Consider the following 23,885-nt stretch of genomic DNA (forward strand, 5'->3'; position numbering starts at 1 on the left):
TGTTAATGTCATGCAGCCACTTACCCTCAGTCCTGGCCGTATTTATGTTAAATGGAATGATGTATTGTTCTGGCCGTATCCCTTTCTGCACTGAAGCTCGCCGTTCTCTTGTTAAATGGTGTTTTCCAATGCCATTAACCACCTGCTCGGTTCGTTTCCAAAATTCTTTTCACTTTAACCCTGTGGCGCATAGCGTTCACTGGACAGTGGACAGCTGTTAATGGTCGCTTCTTTGGCATTTCCAATCAGTCCTAAGGCTGCAAATGCACACAGTTTACTGCAGTGGGCACTCCCTACTGGTGTTGTGTCCTGCATGCATTTGCAGCCTCATGACTGATTGAAAACGCCAGAGAATTGACCATTAACAGTTGTCCACTGCAGTGAAATTCATGCACCACAGGGTTAACTTGTTTATTCATACCCCTGTTCATATATTGGTAGATATTGTTTTGTTAGTTTTTGGTACATGAGATTAACTGCAATTGCCTTTTGTTGATATAATGTAATTAATATTTTCTGAGGGTCTCATACCGTATCTTACTGCTGTTAAGGACGCCTTACAAGTCATCATTTAAAGTCCGTTCTTCAAACTTTCTATGTAGGCTTTCTCGGGATAGTTTACACCTGTCTTCAAGAGTCTGCTAGTTCGGTTTCTTCAGCATTTCTATGACGTTATCTAACGAGTGAAACAAACCTGTGGCCATTTGTGCTGCCCTTCTCTGTATACATTGAACATCCCCTGTTAATACCATTTGGACAGGTCCCTCCCACTTGAACAATATTCCAGAATGGGTGGTACAAGTGATTTGTAAGCATTCTCCTTTGTAGACTTCTCTATCAAATGCCGTATTTAGTATAAATCTATGCTTTACAGTCAAATCCCCATCTAACTGAGCTCAAATTACTCCTAAAAACAGATGTTTCGTGCTAATACTGAACTCATCTCTGCAGTACGTACCTAATTCTTTGAGATACTACCAGATCATCTCTTAAATCTGACAAGACTGCACAGTTGCCGTTCCAGTTCTTCAACTGTATCAATGGGAGTTCTGAAGGTACAATTCACTTTTAAGAGGACCCATGAGACAAAACTCCACGTGATTGTCAGTTTACTTTAGAAGGTAAGAGATAGGCTGTACTCGAGCAGTCCATGTTGGGCCATACAGAAGTGTCAGATGTCGTCTCACATTATCAGCAAAATGTGCCTTTACCTGTGACCCAATACAAATCCCCAACATTAAGTAGGCCATGGGTGAAATTTCAGCAGGGTTAGATTGGGACTTAATCGAAAAGTTTACGTTTCAAATACATGTGTACTAACTAAGACAATATTTCGTACTGAAATTAGTAGTGGCTCGTAAACACATTGTGGAAAGCGGGTACTGGCGGTGTGACGACAGAATTGTGATACAGCATAGGGACATGATTTCCACACAATTTATTATTGAACACATACACATAACATGACTAAGCATTAAGAGTGTCAGAAAATACTAACTCCTGTTGTCTTGCAGGGCAGCGATTTTCCACTTACCGAGTCAGATATGTTACGCCACCACAGAGCCCCAACCCATAGTGTGGAGCATGAGACAAGAACCAGTGGCGGGGTGCCGTAAGTCATGTAGGCAGCTGTGTGATGGCTGATGCGATGGAAGATGCGTTGTAGTTAGCAGTGTGCGCAGGGGGCCGCAGATCACACCCAGGGCGCCACATCGGCAGTGCGTCTAACGAGTTGCCGCAGGCAGTGTTAGCAGATAAGGAAGTAGTCTCCTCGGCATCTTTAATTATTGCTGGCTCGGTGGTAGTGTTTGAAGAGGGAGACATTTTGGCAGAGTTGCGTACATAGGTGGCATTTCAGGGCCAGCGCCATTGTAAGCTGGAATGATGACAGTGAGTGTACCGTCTGCTGAAAAACGGGAGGTGAGCCCCGCCGTGTCAACTTCTGATGGGACAGGAGTGGTGTGTATGTGTGGAGTGTGACAATGCTTGCACCCAACCACCTGTCCATGTTGGTAGCGGTAATGCCAAGGTCAGTATCGTGTAATGTGACAGATAAGCCATCAGACAGAAAATCGTGAAGATTCACACGCACTTGGAAATCGACTAACAGGTGTATAGGAGGCAGTGAGGTGGGGAGTGTCTGTTGTGATAGACCCGCTTATGTCCACGCCGGCTTAAGCCGATTCACAGACATCGTAGTTTGTTTTCCAGCAATTTCGATATCAAAAGTGTTTGTATAGTCGTTCAACACTCGGTATGGTCCTGTCAATGGCGGTTGTACAGTGGGTTTCACACTGTCTGTAGATATTGTCACGTGAGAACATGAGGTCTTTATGAATAAAACTTCGTTGTGTCATGAGATGCAAAGGGGAGTGGCACACTGATGTTTTGTATATCTGTGCACACGCTCACGTGTAAGTCTGGTAAGTCCTCTTCTGTGGGTACCGTTTAATGCGCTACGAATTCAGTGGGTAGAGTGAGGGGCTCGCCGTGTAGTATTTTGGCTAGCGAAGTGTAAAGATTACCTTTATGTGCCGTGCGAATGTCCAGAATAACTCTTGTAAAGGGCTCCACCCACGATTCTGAGTGGCACCTGAGAGCAGCTTTCACCGTCCGATGCCACCCTTCCACAAGGACATTGTAGTAGGGGTGGTAGGCGGTTGTGTGAGACCAGTGGTATCCACATAAATGGCATAAGTCATTGAATAGTTGGGATTCAAATAGCCGACGTTGGTTCAGTGTTAAGGAGGGCGGACAGCCAAATCTGGCAATCCGACTGTTGATGAACGTTTTTGCTACTGTTTCCGCTGACATGTCGGAAATTGGAGTGATCACCAACCATCGTGTCATGCGATCCATCATTAACAGAATGAAATGGTAACCATGTGATTAAGGGAGTGGCCTATGATGTCAGTGTGGACATGCTGGAACCACCCCATTGGAATTGGGAATTTACCAAAGGGGGGCTGTGCTTGGTGGCCACTTTTTGCCTGCTGGCATGGAATGGTCTACATGGCACAATCCTTTTTAATGTTAGGCCAGACAAACCTTGTGTGATGAGGCATACGGACGGGTGCATGCCCGAACATGTAAGGTTGTGGAGAAGGTCAAAAATTGTCCTGTGATATGGCTCTGGGACCATTGGTCAGACCTGTCCATTTGAAACGTCATACCAACCTTGTTTGATCACGGCGGGTAGCGTTTGTTATTGCAACTGGAGTCCGGTGTTCAGTTTTTTAAATAAGCTTTGGAGATCATCATCTGTGGCTTGTGCATCTGTGACATTATCTAAGTCCGGCTGGGTGGAAGCAGCCACCAGATGGGAAAGACAGTCCATCACAATATTATTGACACCTTTAATGCATCGCACATTGATCGTGAACTTTGATGCAAAATCAAGGTGGTGTAATCTCCTGGGAGCAGAATCTGCTGACAGGTTGCGGAATGCATCTGCCAATGGGTGATGCCCTATATATATGGTAAGGGGCCTCCAATCAATATCATCCTGAACGTGACAAACTGCTTCATATATGGCTAGTCGTTCACGGTCAAATAAGGACCATTTTTTCTGGGTGTCAGTAACTTATTGCAATAAATCTGAGTGACTGAGTGGTTCCACCTATCTCTGGCTGTAAAGCAGCCCTGATCACATGATCGCTAGCATCAGACGCAATAATTAGATGTGTGTCAGTCGATGGCTGGATGAGGGTCATGACACGTAACAGGTGTCTTTTTATTTTGTTGAAAGGCCACCAGCATTTACAGTGTCCAATCGAAGCATTGTTTACTAAATTTATTATCACCATGCAGTGCTTTTGTGAATGGTAGCAAAGTCTCAGAGGCGTGTAGCAGCTGGTTCCAGTAAAAATTTATGACCCCCAAAAACCTATGCAGTTCTTGGTAGTTGTTGGGAGGTGGTAGGAGGCGTCTCTGGTCAGTTTTCTCAAAAGAAGGACGCACCCCGGACGCACGGACGTGGTGTACTACAACGGTCACATATGGTTGACGAAGTTGGAACTTGTCGTCATTTATCATGATCCTGTGAGAGGCCAGCTTATCAAGAAGGATACGAAGGTGGTTACCATGGTCTTCCTCATTTAGTGAAAACATTATAATGCCATATAGATAGGCGTAACAAAAAGGCAAATTGAACAGTACGCTATCAATAAATCTTTGTCATGTCTGTGCCACGATTTTTACTCTGTACAGCATGGAGAGGAACTCAAAGAGGCCGAATGGCGTGATAATTGCAGTTTTTGGTACGTCTTCATCTGCCATCAGAATTTGCAGGTACTTTGTTTTTCAATCAAAGACGCTAAAAATTGTTGCTCCAGCCAAGACGTGGGAAAACTCCTGCACATTTGGAACGGGGTAGCTGTCATTGATTGTACAGACATTCAGGTAGCAGTAGTTGCCGCATAGGCGCCGAGTACCGTTCTTTTTAGGAACTAGTTTAATTGGGGAGGCCAAAACATTTTCATTTGCAGTCTATGTACCATTTGACATTCGGTTGTGATCATTTGGCAAATAAGGTTAGACACCTGCACTTTAGGGCATATGTTGAACTATCACGAATATTTCGAAAGAGAAGGCTGATGCTAAAATGAAATGAAAAACAAAAGCGTCCTGACAGTCAGCAGCGAGACAATATTGCACTATAAAGAGCCATACCAAATGCTTTTGTCACAGTATCATTTCTACAGTATCATTTCATTGAAATAGCTTCACAAAGAAATGACTATCACGGAAGAGATGTCTACTGCTAATGTGGTTTTTGTGGCAGCTGTATGTGTAGTTCACACAACTCATACGTACAGAGTTCCCTTGTGTTCAACAATGGAGTTGATGCTACTTGACTCCAGCATTGCTGTATCTCAAGGGCTGGTGAATGAATGCTGAAGCAAATGTGCTATTTTACCAAAGGCTTCCAGTTTTCCCAGCTAAAGACTATTATGAATTTCTGAGGAAGAAGTAAAATATGTTCTTTATTATATGACGTACTAAAACAAATGTTCAGTGGCTACTATAAACAAGAAAATTAGCATCTGGGAGGACACAGCTGGGATGATACAATGGACAAACTGTACACTCTACAGAAAAAAATGCAAGAGGCTCATAGAGTAGGTATATGGTCAATAAGGCCCATGCCACATGTTAAGTAAAAATTAAAAGTATAGTTCATTTAATTAATATTTTTCAGTAATGCTTCATTTTTATTAAACCGGTTTATGAAATTATAAACTTGCTAAATGTGCAAAAAAAATTGCAGAAAGGTACTACAGAGGGCAGCTTAGGCAGTTCTGCTAGGAATGCAGGATGATCCCATTGGAGGTCTCACCATACACATACCAGTATAGTGTTGATTTGTTTGATGTGTGTGTGAATGGTTCCAAATTGTTAACAAGAGATAGTGAGTTAGTAGTAACTAATCCATAGTTACCATGTGCCAAGGGATTTAGAAAGCAAGTGAGAGTGTTCTTTGTGTGAAAGAAGAAAAGTAGGTTGAAGATAAGCATCTCATTGACTACAATTTCCTATGGACATTAGAGAACTTGGGAAAGGAAGCAATTATGAACTGTTCAAGGAGCCACCCCTCCTACACTGAAGCAGCAAAGAAACTTATATAGGTATGTGTATTCAAATACAGAGACATGTAAACAGGGAGAACATGGTGCTGCATTTGGCAATGCAACAAGTTTCTGGTGCAATTGTTAGATCAGTTACAGCTGACACAATGGCAGATTATGAAGATTTCAGTGAGTTTGAATGTGGTGTTATAGTCGGCAAATGAGCAATGGGACACAGCATCTCTGAGGTAGCAATGCATTTTCCCGTATGACCATTTCATGCATGTACTGTGAATATCAGGAATCCAGTAAAATATCAAATCTCCAACATCACTGTGGCTGGAGAAAGATCCTGAAAGACTGGAACCAATGACAACTGAAGAAAAATGTTCAAGGTAACAGAAGTGCAATACGTGCAAATTGCTGCATATTTCAGAGCTGGGCCATGAGCAAGTGTCAGTATGCAAACCATTCAATGAAACATTATCAATATGGGCTTTCAGAGCCAAAAGCTCTCTCGTATAGCCTTGATGACTGCATGACACAAAGCTTTATGCCTCGTCTGGGCCTGTCAACACTGACATTGGACTGCTAATGACTGGAAACATGTTGCCTGGTTGGACAACTCTTATTTCAAAATGTATAGATGCATAGACATGTCAGGCATGGAGACAACCTCATGAATCCATGGACCCTGCATGTCAGCAGTGGACTGCTCAAGGTGGTGGATGCTTTGTAATGGTGTAGGGAGTGTGCAGTTGGAGTGATATAGGACCACTGATATGTCTAGATATGACTCTGATGGGTGACACATATGTAAACATCCTGTCTAATCACCTGCAACCATTCATGTCCATTGTGCCTTCCGGCGGAGTTCAACAGTTCCAGCAGGACAATGTGACACCCCAAACGTCCAGAATTGCTACAGAGTGGCTCCAGGAACACTCTTCTGAGCTTAAACACTTCTGCTGGCCACCAAACTCCTCAGACTTGAATATTATTGAGCATATCTGGGATGCTTTGTAACTTGCTGTTCAGAAGAGAACTCCACCCCCTCATACTCTTACAGATTTGTGGACAGCTCTGCAGGATTCATGGTACCAGTTCCCTCCAGCACTACTTCAGACATTAGTTGAGTTCATTCCGTGTCATGTTGTAGCACTTTTGCATGCTCACGGGGGCCCTACACAAAATTAGGCAGGTGCACCAGTTTCTTTCGCTCTTCAGCGTAAATCACCACTAGTTTCAATCTGTTCTAAAATTAGGAGACATCTTTTATGCTGACTCTTTGTGGCATTTTTGGCAAATGAAAATCCCCTCCATAAAAATCAACATACAGATTCTGCAAAAGGAGATCTAGCCAGATGCACTTCGTTCTGTTTGTCCATATAATTTGTTGCACCTAAGATCTGTAGACAATAACACATACATTGATGCCATGCTCCCTGACTTTTGTAAGGCATTCAGTGCAGTTCCACACTGTTGTGTAACAGTAGGAAAAGCAGCTGCCAATCTGCTTATAGCAGGTACACTGATTTTCATAGAGGCATGTAGCAGAACAGTGCACTGTATCTTCCAAAAATTTTGTACACTGCTTTGCTTAAAAGGCGAAGGAAACTTTAAAATATGCTTACTTTTAAAGAGGATTAAGGAAGATGTCATTAACTCAAAGATTCTATAACACTCAGGATATGTTAATTATTACCACAGTTAAAATATGCATAACAGGATCATTCCAATAAGCAGTTTCTCTTGTTACTCATCCCAGCACTCAAGTTGAAATTCAACATGCTCTACCACAGGACACCTGACTGAGGGAGGGGACACAGTGGTTAGCACACTAGACTGGTTCAAACCTGCATCTGGCCATCCTGATTAAAGGTTGAAAATGACAGAATGGTTCCTTTGAAGGGGCACAGCCCATTTCCTTCCCCATCCTTTCATAATCTGAGTGTGTACTTTGTCTCTAATGACCTCATTGTCATCAGGATATTAAACACTAATCCTCCTCCTCCTCCTCCCCTTCCTCCTCACTGCAGGATACTTACAATTAATGTAAACATTACACATATTTGTACAAATATATGAAGAGTATTTATTTTTTCATTAGCAAAAGGTCTAGGTGAAAAAAGTGTTTATATTGTGTCTGCATTTTCATGGCTATAATGTATCAAGATTCAGTGAAATATCTTAACTCTTAAAGCTACAAATTGTAACCATAGTCTGTCTACATGACAATTCCTGTGTTACGTATACAACAAAAGAATGCTAATAAATGAAATGAGCTTCATTGGTAGAATCTTCAGGAAACATATTAGTAATTCATTTTTGAGCCATTCTTGGGTATTGTTTATCAGTCTAAGACCCTTAGCAAGATACATGATGAAGCTCCAATGAAGATTGGCACATTTTGTCATGGGTCATTTATAGTAAGTGCAAGAGCTGTATAGAGTTGCTCAACGAACTCCAGTGGTAGACACTACAAGAGAGGAATTGTGCTTCATGAAGAGGTTTACTGATGAAATTTTGAGACCGTACGTCTCATGAAGTCAGACATAATATTACTTCCTCCCACATGAGTCTCATAAAATTATCATGATGACAATATAAGAGGGATCAGAGTTGATAGGGAGCTTTATCAACACTCAACAACATGTCTTTCACGAATGTAAAAGGGAAAGGGGGAAAAATCACACACCGTAAGGTGGTTTCTGAAGAATAGATGAGATGTAGATTGTAGCAAGCTTATCTGTTTGTCACACTTCAGGAACCTCAAACTACTGCCTGTAAAAGTTCTGAATATTTTAAAATGTGTAGAGATCCCCTGCTGCAGCAGAGCTATTGTGTGTCCTGGCTTGTTTATGAATATATGGCCTACAGGGCTCCCAACTTGCCTTATCTAAAATAGTTGGACATGTGGCAGCATCAGGGAGCTAGCATGTCCATGGGAGGCTTTTGGGACAATCATATTCCCAGTCCTGTGCTGATGCCAGAGAGAAGCCATTTAACACAAGGTGACAACACCTCATGATGCAAAAAAGTAAAGAATAGGCCTACTATTCATCCCACTGTCTCCCACATGTCTTAGGTCCTACTGACAGTTGAGTGACTTTTTATTAATTGTCTGCAACCAATGATTCCAGTGGCGTATGAGGATGATGGTCATTAAAAGATGGGTATGCCTCAAATAAAAGCTTTATCATAGCTTCATTTCTTAAGAGTGCCTATATTATTCTAAAAGCTGACAAAATTACAAAAATGCACTTAACTTCAACGTCTTTATTTCATAATTATACAGAGAAGTATCACAGTTTTATTGTAGACACTGGTAGACAAGATTTTCATAGACTGCTTGCTTTCTCCAAGATTTGTCTTTCTAGAGAATTAAACAATACTTGGAGCAAAGCTGCATATTATCCAAAAAGTAAAGAAGCAGATGAGACATCAACACAATAATTTCTTTAGTGCCTTGTTAACAATACATCAAATGTGGTCAGCAGAGAAAACTATACACTCTTGTAGTTCTATAACAAGGTAATCTGGAATATATGCATCATACTGTTAGGATGTGGGGAAACAAACAAGCTGCTGTAACAGCTGAAGACGCCTGAAGACAACACAAGGAGGCCTTCTCATGTAGGCTTTTCTCTTGCTCTTCAAATAAGGAATCACGCAGTTGTGGATGGAATAGTAGCTGGTGGTGAGGGACAATAAGCTACAACTCATGGCACCAAGTGTCCAACTATGAAGTACCTCATACCAGTCAATTCATTGTCTGGCAGAATTAGCTGATCAGTCAGTAATTGAGAATCTGTGAAATGTGATGAACCAAGATAGAGGGTGCAATTCTAAACATACTCTGGATAGCAGGGCTCAAATCTAACTAGCCTAACATGATTTAGGATTTCCATGACTTCATAAAATAATTTCAGGAGATGTGGAACACATCCAGATCTTCTTTATCAAAACAAACTGAATTTTTATCCACCAAAACTGGTACTCAGAATCCTCTCATACTGATGATAAAACAAACTTCCTTTTACTAGGAATGGGCTACTTAAGTGCATGCAGCATTGATTACGATTTGTAACAATTACTGGAATCTACACAAAGTTATTGTGCCATCTGCTTGTGTCTCCTCTTTTATCACTATGAAGATATACTCGCAACAAATTGACAGACACTTTTGATGTAGTGATATTTCAATCGGTTCTTTCTTTTTTCTACATCAAGTTATAGTCATACAGAGGTTCTCCTATAAAATTTCAATCCTATTGTACAAAACTTCTCATGGATTACTGACAAATATTAGATTTTGCATAGCTGTATGTGATTTTATGTAGTAATGACTTGCATTGTTTTCTATGTGATATTTTTTGAATAATCCTTATATTCATTTTTTGTCTCTTAATTGTCACCACTGTTAATTGGCTATGAAATTGTACAATAAAAATAAATAAACAAATTCAGTTCAGCATATCACAGTCATATAATTTGGCCAAGCTATGATCATCAAATTTTTGTTCAGTGATCTCAGTTAACCCCTCATATGTGAACGCTACATCCATTAAATATTATCTCTCGTGTTATCTTCTGCATTTGTACACAAATTTAAAAGTTTTTGCCTCAAAAAACATGAACCTTATTTTTAATTGTTTCAGTTCCATCTGCTCCAACAGACTTTCAAGCAGCTTCTCACTCTACATCCACCATCAGCCTGTCATGGCTGCCACCTCCATCAAGAGGGAGTACTGTAAAAGGTATGGTGAATGCTATTAATTGTTGATGTAATGTGATGAATAAATGTCCTCAAAAAAGAATCTGACCTGGATGTGGAGGGATATGTTGATTTTATGACAAACTAAGTGACTAGGAGAAATGTTTTATAGATCCACTGTCTTATTAAACAAAAGTGTATTCATCACAAAAGAAAGTACAGCCTCTTAGGGGCTCAAACCATTGTCCTAAAAGTCTATTCTAGTTTCAACATTCTTCCACCTCTTTTCATGCAATAAATAAATTTATTTGTTTGTATTTGTGCTTTTAATTGCTGATGGTGTAATTCCAGGTTATTATCTACATTTCAAAAGAGAATTTGGTGAGTGGGAGAAGATAAAGATCCCTGCTCATGAATCACATTTCACTTTAAAAAATCTCCAGTGTGGTACCAGACATCAGTTCTATCTTCAAGCATTTAATCAGCTAGGTCAGAGTTCTCCAACCCCTACAATATCACAGCGGACTCAAGGTTCTGGTATGTACTATGAAATTTCAAAGATTATCTCTGCAGTAGTAGTATAGCCACTATCAGGGAAACATACTGAACTCAAAGGCTGCTGTGCAGTGCCTGCTTCATCTAAGAGGTTAACTTATTTATTGTCCATGAGCTTTTGTAATTGAATAGTCCCCAAATTACATTTGTCTGTGACAATGTAGTGCTTTTATTTATTTCATTCTTATGAAGAAACCCAGCACTGCCCAGGTATTTAGAGCTTTGCATCCACACCCATACTATGCAGCATCTGGCTCATGCACAACGTTCATGGCACTATCTCTCCTGAAATATATGTCATCCAGTGGTATAATTTTGTAAGTACATTCGGTGGGATATCTGGACCCTGTCTACAAAATGTGTTGTGAATGGAATTAGTAGCGACAAAGCAGTAAATTTAATGTCATGCACAATGCAGTAGTATTTCATGCATCTCACTGTTTATGACTTCAGATCTCATGAACGATGTGTCATACAATGATAGACCATTGCAGGTAAATTCATATGTGGATACTGTCTGTAAAATTTATTGTGAATGGAGTTAGTAGCAAAGAAGTAATAAATTAAAAACATCATGCATAATGAGACAGTTTTTCATGCATTTCACTGTTAATGATGTCATATGTCCTGAACCATGTGTCATGCAATGATATAATTTTGCACTTATATTGAGTGGTATATGTGTTTACTGTCTGTAAAATGTCATGAATACAGTTAGTAGCAAGGAATTAATAAATTATAATGTCATGCCTCATGTGGTACTTTTATTGCATGAACAGCAGAAAAGTAATAAGCAATAAACATTTTTCCTTCAGGCATGGGTGTATGTGTTGTCCTTAGCATAAGTTAGTTTAAGGGGAGCCGGAGGTGGTCAAATCCAAAATTTCTTAATGAAACAGCTCTAGATCCACCTTTTACTAGACAGTGTCTATTACATGTTCTGGCTTTGTTCATACTGATGCAGAATTATTACATATGTCTTTCTGATAGAGGTTGGAAGAGGGAAGGGAGGCAGGAGAGTGTAAGCTGCTCTGCCTTGCCTCTTACTGGGTACATCTTTGAGTAGGACCATTAACAACATTTACGGCACATTGTCAGGAAAATCAATGGGACTTTCCATTCACTTCAGTTTCACTCTACTTCCACTGTTTTATCAGTTTAATTTAATCATTTTATGTATTTTAATAATTCCATACTCTTCAAAAATGGTGTTTAGTAATGACAGATTGCTCAGTTCCATGCTGGTTGTTTGCAGCTTGAGATGGAAAGCCATTTTTGACAGATAGAAGACATATTGATGGTATCAATAGGTTTCATGTTGCTGCTCTGACATGTGACAGCAGATTGACAACTGGGATGATGGCCATGACATATCGGCTACCTCCAATCTTATGTGTAGTAGCTGATACTGCTGCATCATACACTCTATCTGGGTGTGAATGTTGGGCTATATTATAACCCTGCAAAACAGATCACAACATTAACTGAATGTGTGGGAAAAGGAGTATCATCAGAGTGTTGGCAAAATAGTGACACAGCATAGAGATATGATTTCCACACTATTTATTGGTAAGCACAATGTAGATAATTCATGTAATCATTATGAGAATATGGAAAGTACTGACTACTACTGCCTCACTGGGCAGTGATCCTCCATGTACAGAGTCAGAGGTGTTATGCCACCACAGAGCCTAAACCTTATGGAGCAGAGCATGTGAGAATAGGCTGCAGTGGGGCGTTGTCTGTCATGAGTGACGTAGGCAGCTTTGTAATGGTTGATGCGATGGAAGACACATTGTAGTCAGCAAGGTGCACAGGGGGCTGCAGGGCATGCGCAAAGTGTGATGTCAGCAGTACAACTAACAGGTTGCCACTGGTGGCATTGGCAGACATGGAAGTAGTCTCTGGGGCATCTTTAATTGTTGCTGACTCAGGAGTGGCAATTGGAGAGGGAGGCATGTTGGCGGAGTTTCCTTGCACTGTTTCATCCACAGGAGGTGTTGCAGGGCTGGTAGTACTGTAGGCCAAGGTGGTGATGGTGAGTGTACTGTCTGCTGAAAATGGGAGGTCAGTCCCATCACATCAATTTCTGAACAGCAGTGGATTGTGTGTGACAGCACTTGCAACTGACCACCTGTCCATTAGGTAGCTATAACCACAAGGTTCGTATCATGTAATGTGGCAGATATGTCATCAGACAGAAAATCATGGAGATTTACACACACTTAGAAATTGACTAAGAGGTGCATAAGAGATGGTGGGGGTGGAGAGCGTCTGTTGTGACAGATCTGCTTATGTTCATACTGCTTGTTATTTTTTCAGCAATTTTGATATCAAAAGTGTTTTTATCGCAGTTCAGCTCTTAGTATGGTCCTGTAAATGGTGGTTGCAGGGCGGGATTCATTGTGTCTGTACATTGCATCACATGAGAACAAGTGGCCAGGTCTTTATGAATAAAAATTCATTGTGCCATGAGATGAGGGGTTGGCACACTGATGTTTTGGATGTGTGTGCACATTCGCACCACTAAGTCTGATAAGTGGACCATAGCATGCACTATGGATTCAATGGGTAGAGTGAGGGGCCCACCATATAGTTGTTAAATCCTACCTAGTCATCAAATAGGTGGTGTCTAGGAAACCTGCTTTCTTGGATCACTAGACAACAATTCAAGCTAATTTTATTACAAAAAATAAAAGACTATACTTAACTTTGAGAATTACATAGATGTGTCACAAGCAAAGGGCAACAGGCAAAATAAACAAGCTTTCTCAGTGTGCACAATTCCTAACACAAGCGAAGTAATACAGTTCATGCTTCTATTCAGGTTGCTAGTCCTGAAGCTTCTCTTTTACTGGGCCTCAACCAATCAGGTATAGTGCTTATGTCCTCTTCACATAGAGGCCACTGCCATTGCATTGTCATCCTAGAGAGGGGTTGGTTAGTGTGCAATTGACTGACATTTTTCACAACAGCCCTCTCTGCTCTATCATTCCCAAATGGTATGCCAGTGTTTGACTTTACACCATAACAATATTATTTCAGTGAGCGACACATCAAGGTCATCTTTATGTGTTGTGTGAATGCCTACAAGAACCCTTGGAAGGGCCTCCATCAACAATTCTGAGTGGCACATGAGAGCAGCTTTTATCGCCTGATCCACTCTTCCATGAGGCCAGTGGACTGGAGGTACTAGGTGGTTGTGTGGAACTGGTGGCATCTGCATAGGTGGCATAAGTCATTGAATAGTGAGCATTCAAAAGTCTGACCCTGCTCCAACATTAAGGAGGCTGGGCAGCCAAATCTGGCAATCTAGCTGTTGATGAAAGTTTTTCTTACTGTGTCTATTGATATGTTGGAAATGGACGTGCCCTCCACCCATCATGTAAAAAGATCTATGATTGACAGAATGTAATGGGAACTATGCATTTCAGGGAGTGCTCCTGAGATGTCTATGTTGATGAGATGGAACTCCCCCTCTGCCATCAGCAATTTACCAAAAGGGGACTGTGTGTGGATGTCAGTCCTTGCCTGCTGGCACACATACAAGTCCTGTTCCATGTGGTACAACCCGTTTCAATGTTAGGCCAGATGTGGCCTGATGTGGCGTGTGGTAGGGCTCAGATAAGCAAGGTTGTGGAGAAGGTCAAAAATTGTTCTGCAACATTGACCACATCGGAGGCCAGCTTATCAAGGAGGATAAAAAGGTGTTCATCATGGTCTTGCTCATTCTGCAAAATAATCATAACATCATCCAGATAGGTGTAACAAAAAGGCAAATTGAACAGTAAGCTACCAATAAATCTTGGCATCTCTGTGCCACATTTTTAGTCCATACAGCATAGAGGAACACAAAGAGACTGAATGGCATGATTATCACAGTTTTTGGTACCTCTTCATCTGCCATCAGAATCTGCAGGTATGCTGTTTTGCAGTCAACGACACTGAAATTTTTTGCAAGTTCATAATGGGGTAGCTGTCAGTGATTGTATGGGCGTTAAGGCAGTGGTAGTTGCCACATGAGTGCCAAGTAACATTCTTTTTATGAGCTGTTTTATTGGAGAGACCCAAGCACTGTTGGATGGGTTGGCATAGTCAGCTCATGCCAGTTCGTGAAAGTTCGTCCACCGCAGCTTTAGCCACTTCAAGTTTGTGAGGAGCTAGATGATGGACACAGGAATGGACAGGGAGTCTGGTGTGGTTGTAGTGAAATGGAGTGTACCGTCCCCCACAATACATATTGCATGCTGTCTAATGGGGGAGCATGGAGTGTGTCCAGGAGGCAGGGTGTGATGTGATTCACCATAACTGTTAATGTCAGATGACGTTGTCTCAGGAATCCTCTCAAGTGGGAGTTATTATGCTTCACTAACTTGAGAAGTGGTTGTAATAGCAGCACTGTGGTAGTGATCAGTGTCAGGATGATGGTCACCAACTTTCTGTTGAGCTGCATGTAGTAACATGGTGGTGTCACTATTTGTCTCTGTAGTTGTTTGTTGGTGAGGTACATGACCTTGTCAGGATGTAATGAAGAGTCTCAGCTGTCGTTAAGCTTAGCTGGTTGAAAAGTATTTCGCTTTGTAGCTTCAGCTTGAGTGATGTATCGAGTTGCAGCAGCGTGATTGAGGGTGCTGCAGTGCCGGCAGGTGGTGTATCATTTACCATACCACAGATCAGTTGCTCGTCACTCTGTCATAACAGGAGAATGTGATTTAAATCTGGCATTAGTTGGTAGTGCTGGAGGAAGTTGGCTCCTAGGACTGTTCAACTGTCTCTGCCACCACCAACATCCAAGGTATTTTGCATATCTGTACCAAGGTTAAGCATGATGTATGCAGTTCCAGCAACTGTGATCACAGGATCATTGGCCAGATGCAGTTGCAGTGGCGACAGCAACAGTAGGGCAGGTGTGAGAGCAGGTAGTAGAGCACTCACATCAGCCCCAGTATCAACAAGGAAATATATGTGCAAGTGCCAGTCATGGATGAACAGATGGGGACAATCTGCCCACCTGGTTTGTTGTGATGTGAAGAGGCATCTTCTTTATAAAGAGCAGTCTGGTGCACTTACGTCACATCTACACACTAGTTTAGGTAGATGCAGGGTTATCTGCAGCACTGTGCATCTTGCCAAATCTGGTGTGAAGCCAGTAGTAGGGTTGCAGTGTGTTGGGCATGGAGGCATGTGATTCACTTGGTTGGTGCAGCTTTTGTTTATACATCAAGTGGCCAACTGGGAGGTGGGGAGTGACAACCTCGGCCATCAAATAAGCAATTGTGGGATTGTGTGTTCATGTCAGGGCAGACATGGAACAGCTTCTGCAAGCGCTCATTGAACAACAAACACAGCTGACGGCTGCTATTCAGGCGTTGTCGACGTCGCTTGCTCATCGTCTGCCTCCCTCTTCTCCGCCTCCGTTCCCTCCTTACGACGAGGCCACTGAAGACTGGGAGGATTATGAGAAGCGTTTGCGGCAACACGTCTTGGCTTTTGGCGTTGTCGACGCTCCTATGTGTAAGTCGTTATTTCTATCTTGGATTTCCCCACGGATCTATCAGCTGCTATCTCAGTTAGCCCCTCTGCGGGAACCTGCCTCTCTGTCCTTCCAGGAAATGTGTGACTTATTGTCTAACTATTACCGAAAAAATACCCACGTCGTGGCCGCCCACGTGGCGTTCTACCGGTGTCGTAAACAGCCCCATCAATCTTACCGAGCTTGGGCGGCGGAACTACACGGTCTGAGTAGGAAATGTCAGTTTGTCACGGACACTCATCATGAGTCTTATGCTGATTCAATGGTTCGGGACGCTATTCTACGGCTTGCTACTGATAAAGAAGTTCGGCAATGTGCCTTACAACTGCCAAACCCGTCGTTGTCGAAAGTTCTCAGCATCGCTCAATCTTTTGAAGTGTCTCACGCTGCTGGTGCGCAAATAGACGCGTGGTGTGATGTAGGTGTCGTACAGAGCACTTTCGACGCGGACAATTTGCCTGTTTCACAGGGAAACGACGATGTGGCGGCGGTTTACTCGCGTCAACAACGTCGTGTTGGGCCGCCACGCTCGCAGCGAAAACAGCAACCACAGAAGCAGGTTTGTTCCGCACTTCCTTCTTGTCCACGTTGTTTCATACAGCATGACAGGGCCGCGTGTCCAAAACGTTGGGCCACGTGTAATTCATGTAGGAAAAAAGGCCACATTGCTTCTGTGTGTCAGTCCCCTAAAGTTCCTGTCGACAAGGATGAGGCATCGGACATGGATGTTAACTGTGTGCTTTCTCTAACAAATAAGTTGTTTGTTACTGTTCGTGTTCTGGATAAAGACATTCGCATGCAAGTGGACACTGGGTCTGCAGTAACTCTCATTAATTCTCGCACGTATTTGGAGTTGGGCTCCCCTCCCTTGTCTCCAGTTACGTGAAATCTACGAACTTATAATAAGCAGAAAATTCCTATCGTTGGCCAGTTTGATGCTTCCACTGCCTACAAGTCTGTTGTTAGGTCCCTCACGTTTTATGTGGTGGATCATGCGGGCACTGAAAACCTGTTCGGTTATGATGCTTTCCAGTTATTCGGGTTCTCCATTGATGATGATGTGCACCTCATATCTGAGGATATTCCGTATCAACAGCTGGATGGATTGTGTTCTGAATTCTCGTCCGTGTTCTCTGCTGGTCTGGGTCGTGCCAAGGATTTTGAAGCCCACATTACTCTTAAACCTACAGCTCGCCCTAAGTTTTTCCAGGCACGCCCTAATCTGATGGCGTTGCGTGCAACTGTCAAAGCTGAGATAGACAGGTTGACAGCTTCGGGGATTCTCCTTCCTGTTACCTCCAGCGAATGGGCATCGCCAATCGTGGTGGTTTCTAAACCAAACGGGAGTCTGCGATTGTGTGGTGATTTTAAAGCCACTGTCAACGCTCAGAGCCTCATTGACACTTATCCTCTTCCCCATCCTGAGGAGTTATTTACCAAGCTCGCTGGGGGCCAGTTCTTTTCCAAACTTGACTTATCGGAGGCATACCATCAGTTGCCGTTGGAATTTCTCGTCATCAACACTCCTTGTGGGTTGTATCAGTACCAGCAGTTACCATTTGGCGTCCCTAGCGCGCCGGCCATTTTTCAGCATTTTTTGGAACAGCTCACGGCTTCCATTCCCAGCTGCATCAACTACCTGCATGACATTGTTGTCACGGGGGCCTCCACTGAGGAGCACCTTCGCAATTTGCGTTCACTGTTTCGGGTTCTGCATTCGGCTGGGTTGAAGTGCAATCTGGACAAGTCACAGTTCTTCCAACCCTCCATTGTGTATCTTGGTTTCCACTTGTCCCGTGAGGGTATACGTCCTCTACGGCAGCACGTTGCGGCCATTACCGCTCTACCCCGGCCGTCTACAGTCAAAGAACTTCAGGCGTTTCTAGGCAAGATTGCTTATTATCACAAATTCATTCCATCCACGGCGGCGGTGGCTCATCCTCTGCATCAGCTGTTACGCAAAAACGTTCCTTTCTGTTGGTCCGACGAGTGTGAGCAGGCTTTTGTCTGCCTGAAGGCTCATTTGCAGTCGGCGCCTTGTCTTGCCACATTCCGTCCGGGTCAGCACTTGGTTCTGGCGACTGACGCGTCACAGTATGGCCTAGGGGCTGTTCTCGCCCATCGGTATGAGGATGGGTCGGAACGACCCATCGCCCACACTTCCAAGACACTCAACAATGCCCAACGGCGTTACTCTCAAATCGAAAAGGAGGCGCTCGCTATCATTTATGCTCTAAAAAAGTTCAGCGTTTTTTTGTATGATTCTAAGTTTCACCTCATCACCGACCACAAGCCGCTGGTCTCTCTGTTCAGCCCCTCGGCGTCGCTTCCGCATAAGGCAGCTCACCGCCTGTAACGTTGGGCCTTATACTTGTCTCGTTTTCACTATGAGATCCACTATCGCCCCATGGCCCAGCACGCCAATGCTGACGCGTTGTCGCGTTTGCCGATGGGCCCCGACCCGGTTTTCGATCGAGATGAACTACTCTGTTTCCACATTGATGAGGAAGAACATTGTGCAGTCGAGGGTTTTCCACTTACAGGTTCACAGGTCGTGTCGGCTACTGCGCGGGACCCGGTCCTGCGTCAGGTGATCGGTTTTGTTCAACAGGGTTGGCCGGACAGGACCAAGGGCCGGGCATCGGATCCCCTTCGCAACTACCATGCCTTGCACCTTCATCTGTCTGTTCGTGAGGGTGTCATTCTTCTGGCCATGGATGGCGCATCTCCACGGGTCGTGGTGCCAGCCTCTCTTCGCAAAGCTGTTCTCAAACTATTGCATGAAGGCCATTGGGGGATTTCTCGCACTAAGTCCCTGGCCCGCAGGCACGTTTATTGGCCCGGTATTGATTCGGACATCGCCCACAGGTCGTGTCGGCTACTGCGCGGGACCCGGTCCTGCGTCAGGTGATCGGTTTTGTTCAACAGGGTTGGCCGGACAGGACCAAGGGCCGGGCATCGGATCCCCTTCGCAACTACCATGCCTTGCACCTTCATCTGTCTGTTCGTGAGGGTGTCATTCTTCTGGCCATGGATGGCGCATCTCCACGGGTCGTGGTGCCAGCCTCTCTTCGCAAAGCTGTTCTCAAACTATTGCATGAAGGCCATTGGGGGATTTCTCGCACTAAGTCCCTGGCCCGCAGGCACGTTTATTGGCCCGGTATTGATTCGGACATCGCCCACATGGTCGCTGCGTGTGGTCAGTGTGCTCAACAACTGGCTGCACCCCGTACAATGCCCTCTCCATGGCCTGATCCGGCGCAGCCATGGGAACAGGTGCATGCTGACTTTGCCGGCCCCTTCCTTGGCACTTATTGGCTACTGTTGATTGACGCCTTCTCAAAGTTTCCGTTTGTTGTTCGATGTCCGTCGCCCATCACTGCAGTGACGACACTGGCTTTGTCCAAAATCTTTGCGCTAGAAGGTCTCCCATCCACGATTGTCACGGACAATGGCCCTCAGTTCTCTTCGCAGGCCTTCCGTGATTTTTGTACTGGACAAGGGATTCATCATGTTACAGCACCACCCTTCCATCCGCAATTGAATGGGGAGGTCGAGCACCTTGTCCGCACTTTCAAAAGTCAGATGAAAAAATTCCTTAGTGATTTTTCCACAGATGCCGCTCTGTTGCAATTTCTAAGTTCTTATCGCTTCACGCCTCTGGGTGATCGCAGCCCTGCTGAACTCTTGCATGGCCGCCAACCGCGCACTCTACTGCACCTGCTTCACCCTGTCAGGCCTTGTACTGTGTCCCCTCATGCGGGAAAATACTCGGTGGGCGCCGACGTGTGGGCACAAGGGTATGGATCTCGCCCTAAATGGATTCCAGGGGGGTCCAGGCTTTTCGCAGCCACCGGCTTTGTGAAATACGTACGGACGACGGCATGGATGTTCGCCATTACGACCAGATGCGCCCACGAGTGGTGGCCACGCCGGTGCCACCGCCCCTTCTTTCACCTCCACCAGCCCGAGAAGCCAGTCCTATCGCTGCTGCTGATCTTCCGTGCGTGTTGCTGCAGCTGACGTCGCTCCCGCTTCCGGGTATGCCAGAACCGGCCCCAGTCACGATGCCGCATTCTCCAGGACTCATCTCGCTGGAGCACACCCCCAGGTCCATGACACCTATGGATGCTGCTCTGGAGTTTTCACCCATCATCTCGTCCAGGAGGCACATTCCACGCGCAAGCTTCCGTCTTGGACATTTTCGACCATACTCTTGTGTTTCTGCGTGGGATCTTCTCGGGGCCTCCCAAGAGGCCATGGATGTCTCCGCACTGTCCGTGCCTCCAAGGAAGTGAGTGTTTTTTTTCAAAGGGGGGAAAAGTGTTGACAGTGCCACGAGATTTAAAAGTGCCGCTACGTCAGTACGCGAACACGGCGATAGAGGCGCTCCGCAGCTCGGCCGAGCGCAAGAGCGCCACCTGGCTATGAACGGCGCTGGCCACATGTCACAGCACGGCAGTCGAATGACAGATACGGAGTTAGTAGCATGTAACCCGCTATTGTTTCTACTTTTGTGTATCCACGCAATTTATTAGTGATTAAAGGTTATAACAGTGTTGCCTGGCACAGCAGGGATGTGAGTTATGTCATAGTCTGTCTCTCAGAACTCGCATGTAGTCACAACAGTCAGAACAGGATCTGGAAAATCAGAATGCACAGGTACTGAAAGGTGATGTAAACCTTGATCCCACAGTCCATTGTCAGATGGATGATGAAACAGAATGATGGGGTGGTATGGTGTAGGCATTGTTGTTCATCTGTAATGGCAGTGTGGAAGGCATCTGTATGATTCAGGTCATTAATGTGAGTTTCATAAGGCTCATAACACTAGCATTGGATCGGGCAATGTTTTTTCCTTTGTGAAAGTCAAAGGACTTAGATTAATGTTTGTTACAAAGAGGGACAGACACTGTTTATTATGTTTCTTTACTGCATTTTTGTCTGAAGCACCAGGAATAGATTCACTCAGTGTCAAATCTGGAATGTTTATCTTGAAGTCACTCAGTATATTCAATGCTCCTCATGCCACAGTTTGCTGCTTTGCATAGGCAGTGTTGCAAGTTTGGTCGAAAGATACGGTGAACAATGATGGCATTGCCACTATGTCATTCAGCAGTGTAGTGTCATCCAAGCCTTGGTGGATGTTTATTGATTTTGCACATGGAATGTGTGGGGAATTCACAAGCACTTGTTGAGAGATGTTGTCAACATTGCTGAAGAAACAGTGAAGTTGTAGTGGCAGCATTCTCAATGGCATAACTGAGGCAGCAGATTTTTGACTTCACAGCTAAATTGTGGTTCGATGCAGAAATTTGGAGTCACCACTGTGGGAAACTGGATACCACCAGAATAGTGGTTTGATGCAGAAATTTGGAGTCAACACTGTGGGAAACTGGGTACCAGCAGAATAGTGACGCAGCATAGAGATACAATTTCCACACTATTTATTGGTAAGAGTTTTATACATTAAGTTACGTAATCATTACAAGCGTACAGAGTATATTAACCCTTACTGCCTCACGATGCATTGATCCTCCATTTACCAAGTCAGAGATGGTACGCAGACACAAACATAACTAATTTCTGTAACAACCACATAAATGGTTAGTTAGTCCTCACTCCAAACAGTAAAATTTCTCAGTGAATTATTCATCTGAGCCCCAGATAGAAATTATTCTGAGATCATTTGAGATTAAAGGAAGCAAACTTAGCCAGATAACATGTATTTTGTAATCAAAATTCCATATACACAATAGATGCTGGAAACCACAAGTTGCTAATTCATGCCATTAAACACACGCTTAACAGTTTTGATGCATAGTCCACTTGTAGAAGTGAGTCAGATAACAACACACTGAGGCAGAGGTGGCACAGTACACCTTGGTGACTCTATGGTTGAGTTCCAGACTACAAACTTACAGGTCCAGTATTCAATCCCACATTGGTCTTAGGATTTTTTCCTGTCACTTATTGCTTGCATCACTTCTTACACTGAAAAAGCAGGAAAGTCAAGCTGTACTGTGTTTTGGAGTCCATGTTAAACTATAGGTCCCCCTGCAAGTGCCTCATAAGTTGGTTCGAAGTTTTAAGAGGAAGGCAAAGGCACACCACCTCCAATAAACCAATGCAATACAAGTGTTCAAACCAACCTTCAGGTTGAGGAAAGCTTTGCAGCATAACAAATGTAGCTTAAGAATGCCTACTGGGGAAATGGCACTAGAAGTTACACTACCAACACAGCACAATTCAACTTACTCTGTCCTAGCCATTACTTCCTCCCCTTCCTCTCCCTAGCAGCATGAAGAAGTTTTCAGATCAGTGGCTGTTGGCCATACAAGGTGCAGCAAATTTCAGAATTGTTATTTGTGTCAACAGGAAATCTTCTGAGTTGTTAGGTCATATCATATTCCTCTTCAAAACTCTTCACTACTCAAAATTTCAGTCCCCCTGCTGGGATCTCCTTCAGGATTCCCCTTGTGTCCCAGGATGAAAATTCTGTCTGATGTAGAGAGTACCACTAGCTTCAATAACATATTAGAAGCATAGCTCGCAATGTGTAGTATTGTTTTCCAGAATCTATAGCTGTTCTCTGGATTGTGGTTTTGAGACTCTTGTAGGTTGTTACATAAACACTTCCATTGGTGTACTACAGGAGGCCTTTATGGATGTACTACAGGTATGGTGTACACATGTGAGTTTTCTGGATTAGAGAAACCCTTCCACGTATATGAGGAGCACTTACACATAGAATTATCAGTACAAATTATTCTGAATTAAAAATAACACTTTTCTTAGACAGATTAGCTAGATGCCACTGGATGCAAATTATTTACTGTCATTTAAAAAACAGTCATTCATTTAAAAAATCAGTCATTAAAAGTGAAATAAATCTGGATTAAGGATGAAACATGTCTGAATCAAAAATAATAATTAGTCAACTACACCACCTGCTGACATAAATATAAAAGTGGCAAAACCTTGCAAAGAAATCATGGGTAATACAATGCATAAATTCATTTATCATACAGTAGTAAAGTTCCCCATGAGCCATGTCACTTGCCACAGTGAGGCATCATTGATGTATACAATTGTATCATAGGTGGAACCATGTTAGATGGGTGTCTTTCAGGAGGACATACAAACATATAGTTTCTGAAGATGGGCAGCAGGCTTTTTGATAGTTGCAGGGGCTGCGGTCTGGATCATTGCCTGATCTGGCCTTGTAACATAAGTCAACTTGGCCTCACTGTATTGGTACTGCAAATAGCTGAAAGCAAGCTACAGTTGTCATATTTTCTGAGGACATGCAGCTGTACTATAGGCTTACACATGCTAGAACAGCATGGAGACCTGTGTCGATCCGGCCTTTGGATTGCAGGCCACAACAACTACTATAGTAATGGAGAGAGATTTCAGATTTGTTGTAATAATCTGGAAGACTTCATGTGTATGGCAGAGACAAAAATTTCTATGATATTGCACGAAATATCATTTCCAAAAACTATCTTGA

The 23,885-nt window shown here is 43.5% G+C and overlaps 1 protein-coding gene across 1 annotated transcript in view; it reads left to right on the forward strand.

Moving 5' to 3' along the window:
• The window catches only part of LOC126456373 (Down syndrome cell adhesion molecule-like protein Dscam2), a 289,440-nt gene that overhangs the window by 208,857 nt on the left and 56,698 nt on the right, over positions 1 to 23,885 (forward strand). Inside the window, exons 22-23 of the mRNA XM_050092127.1 lie at positions 10,229 to 10,327; positions 10,636 to 10,821. Coding sequence (XP_049948084.1) covers positions 10,229 to 10,327; positions 10,636 to 10,821 — 285 coding nt within the window. The remainder of the gene's footprint in view (positions 1 to 10,228; positions 10,328 to 10,635; positions 10,822 to 23,885) is intronic.

Source organism: Schistocerca serialis, chromosome 2 (assembly GCF_023864345.2).
Source record: "Schistocerca serialis cubense isolate TAMUIC-IGC-003099 chromosome 2, iqSchSeri2.2, whole genome shotgun sequence".
Classification (NCBI taxonomy): domain Eukaryota; kingdom Metazoa; phylum Arthropoda; class Insecta; order Orthoptera; family Acrididae; genus Schistocerca; species Schistocerca serialis.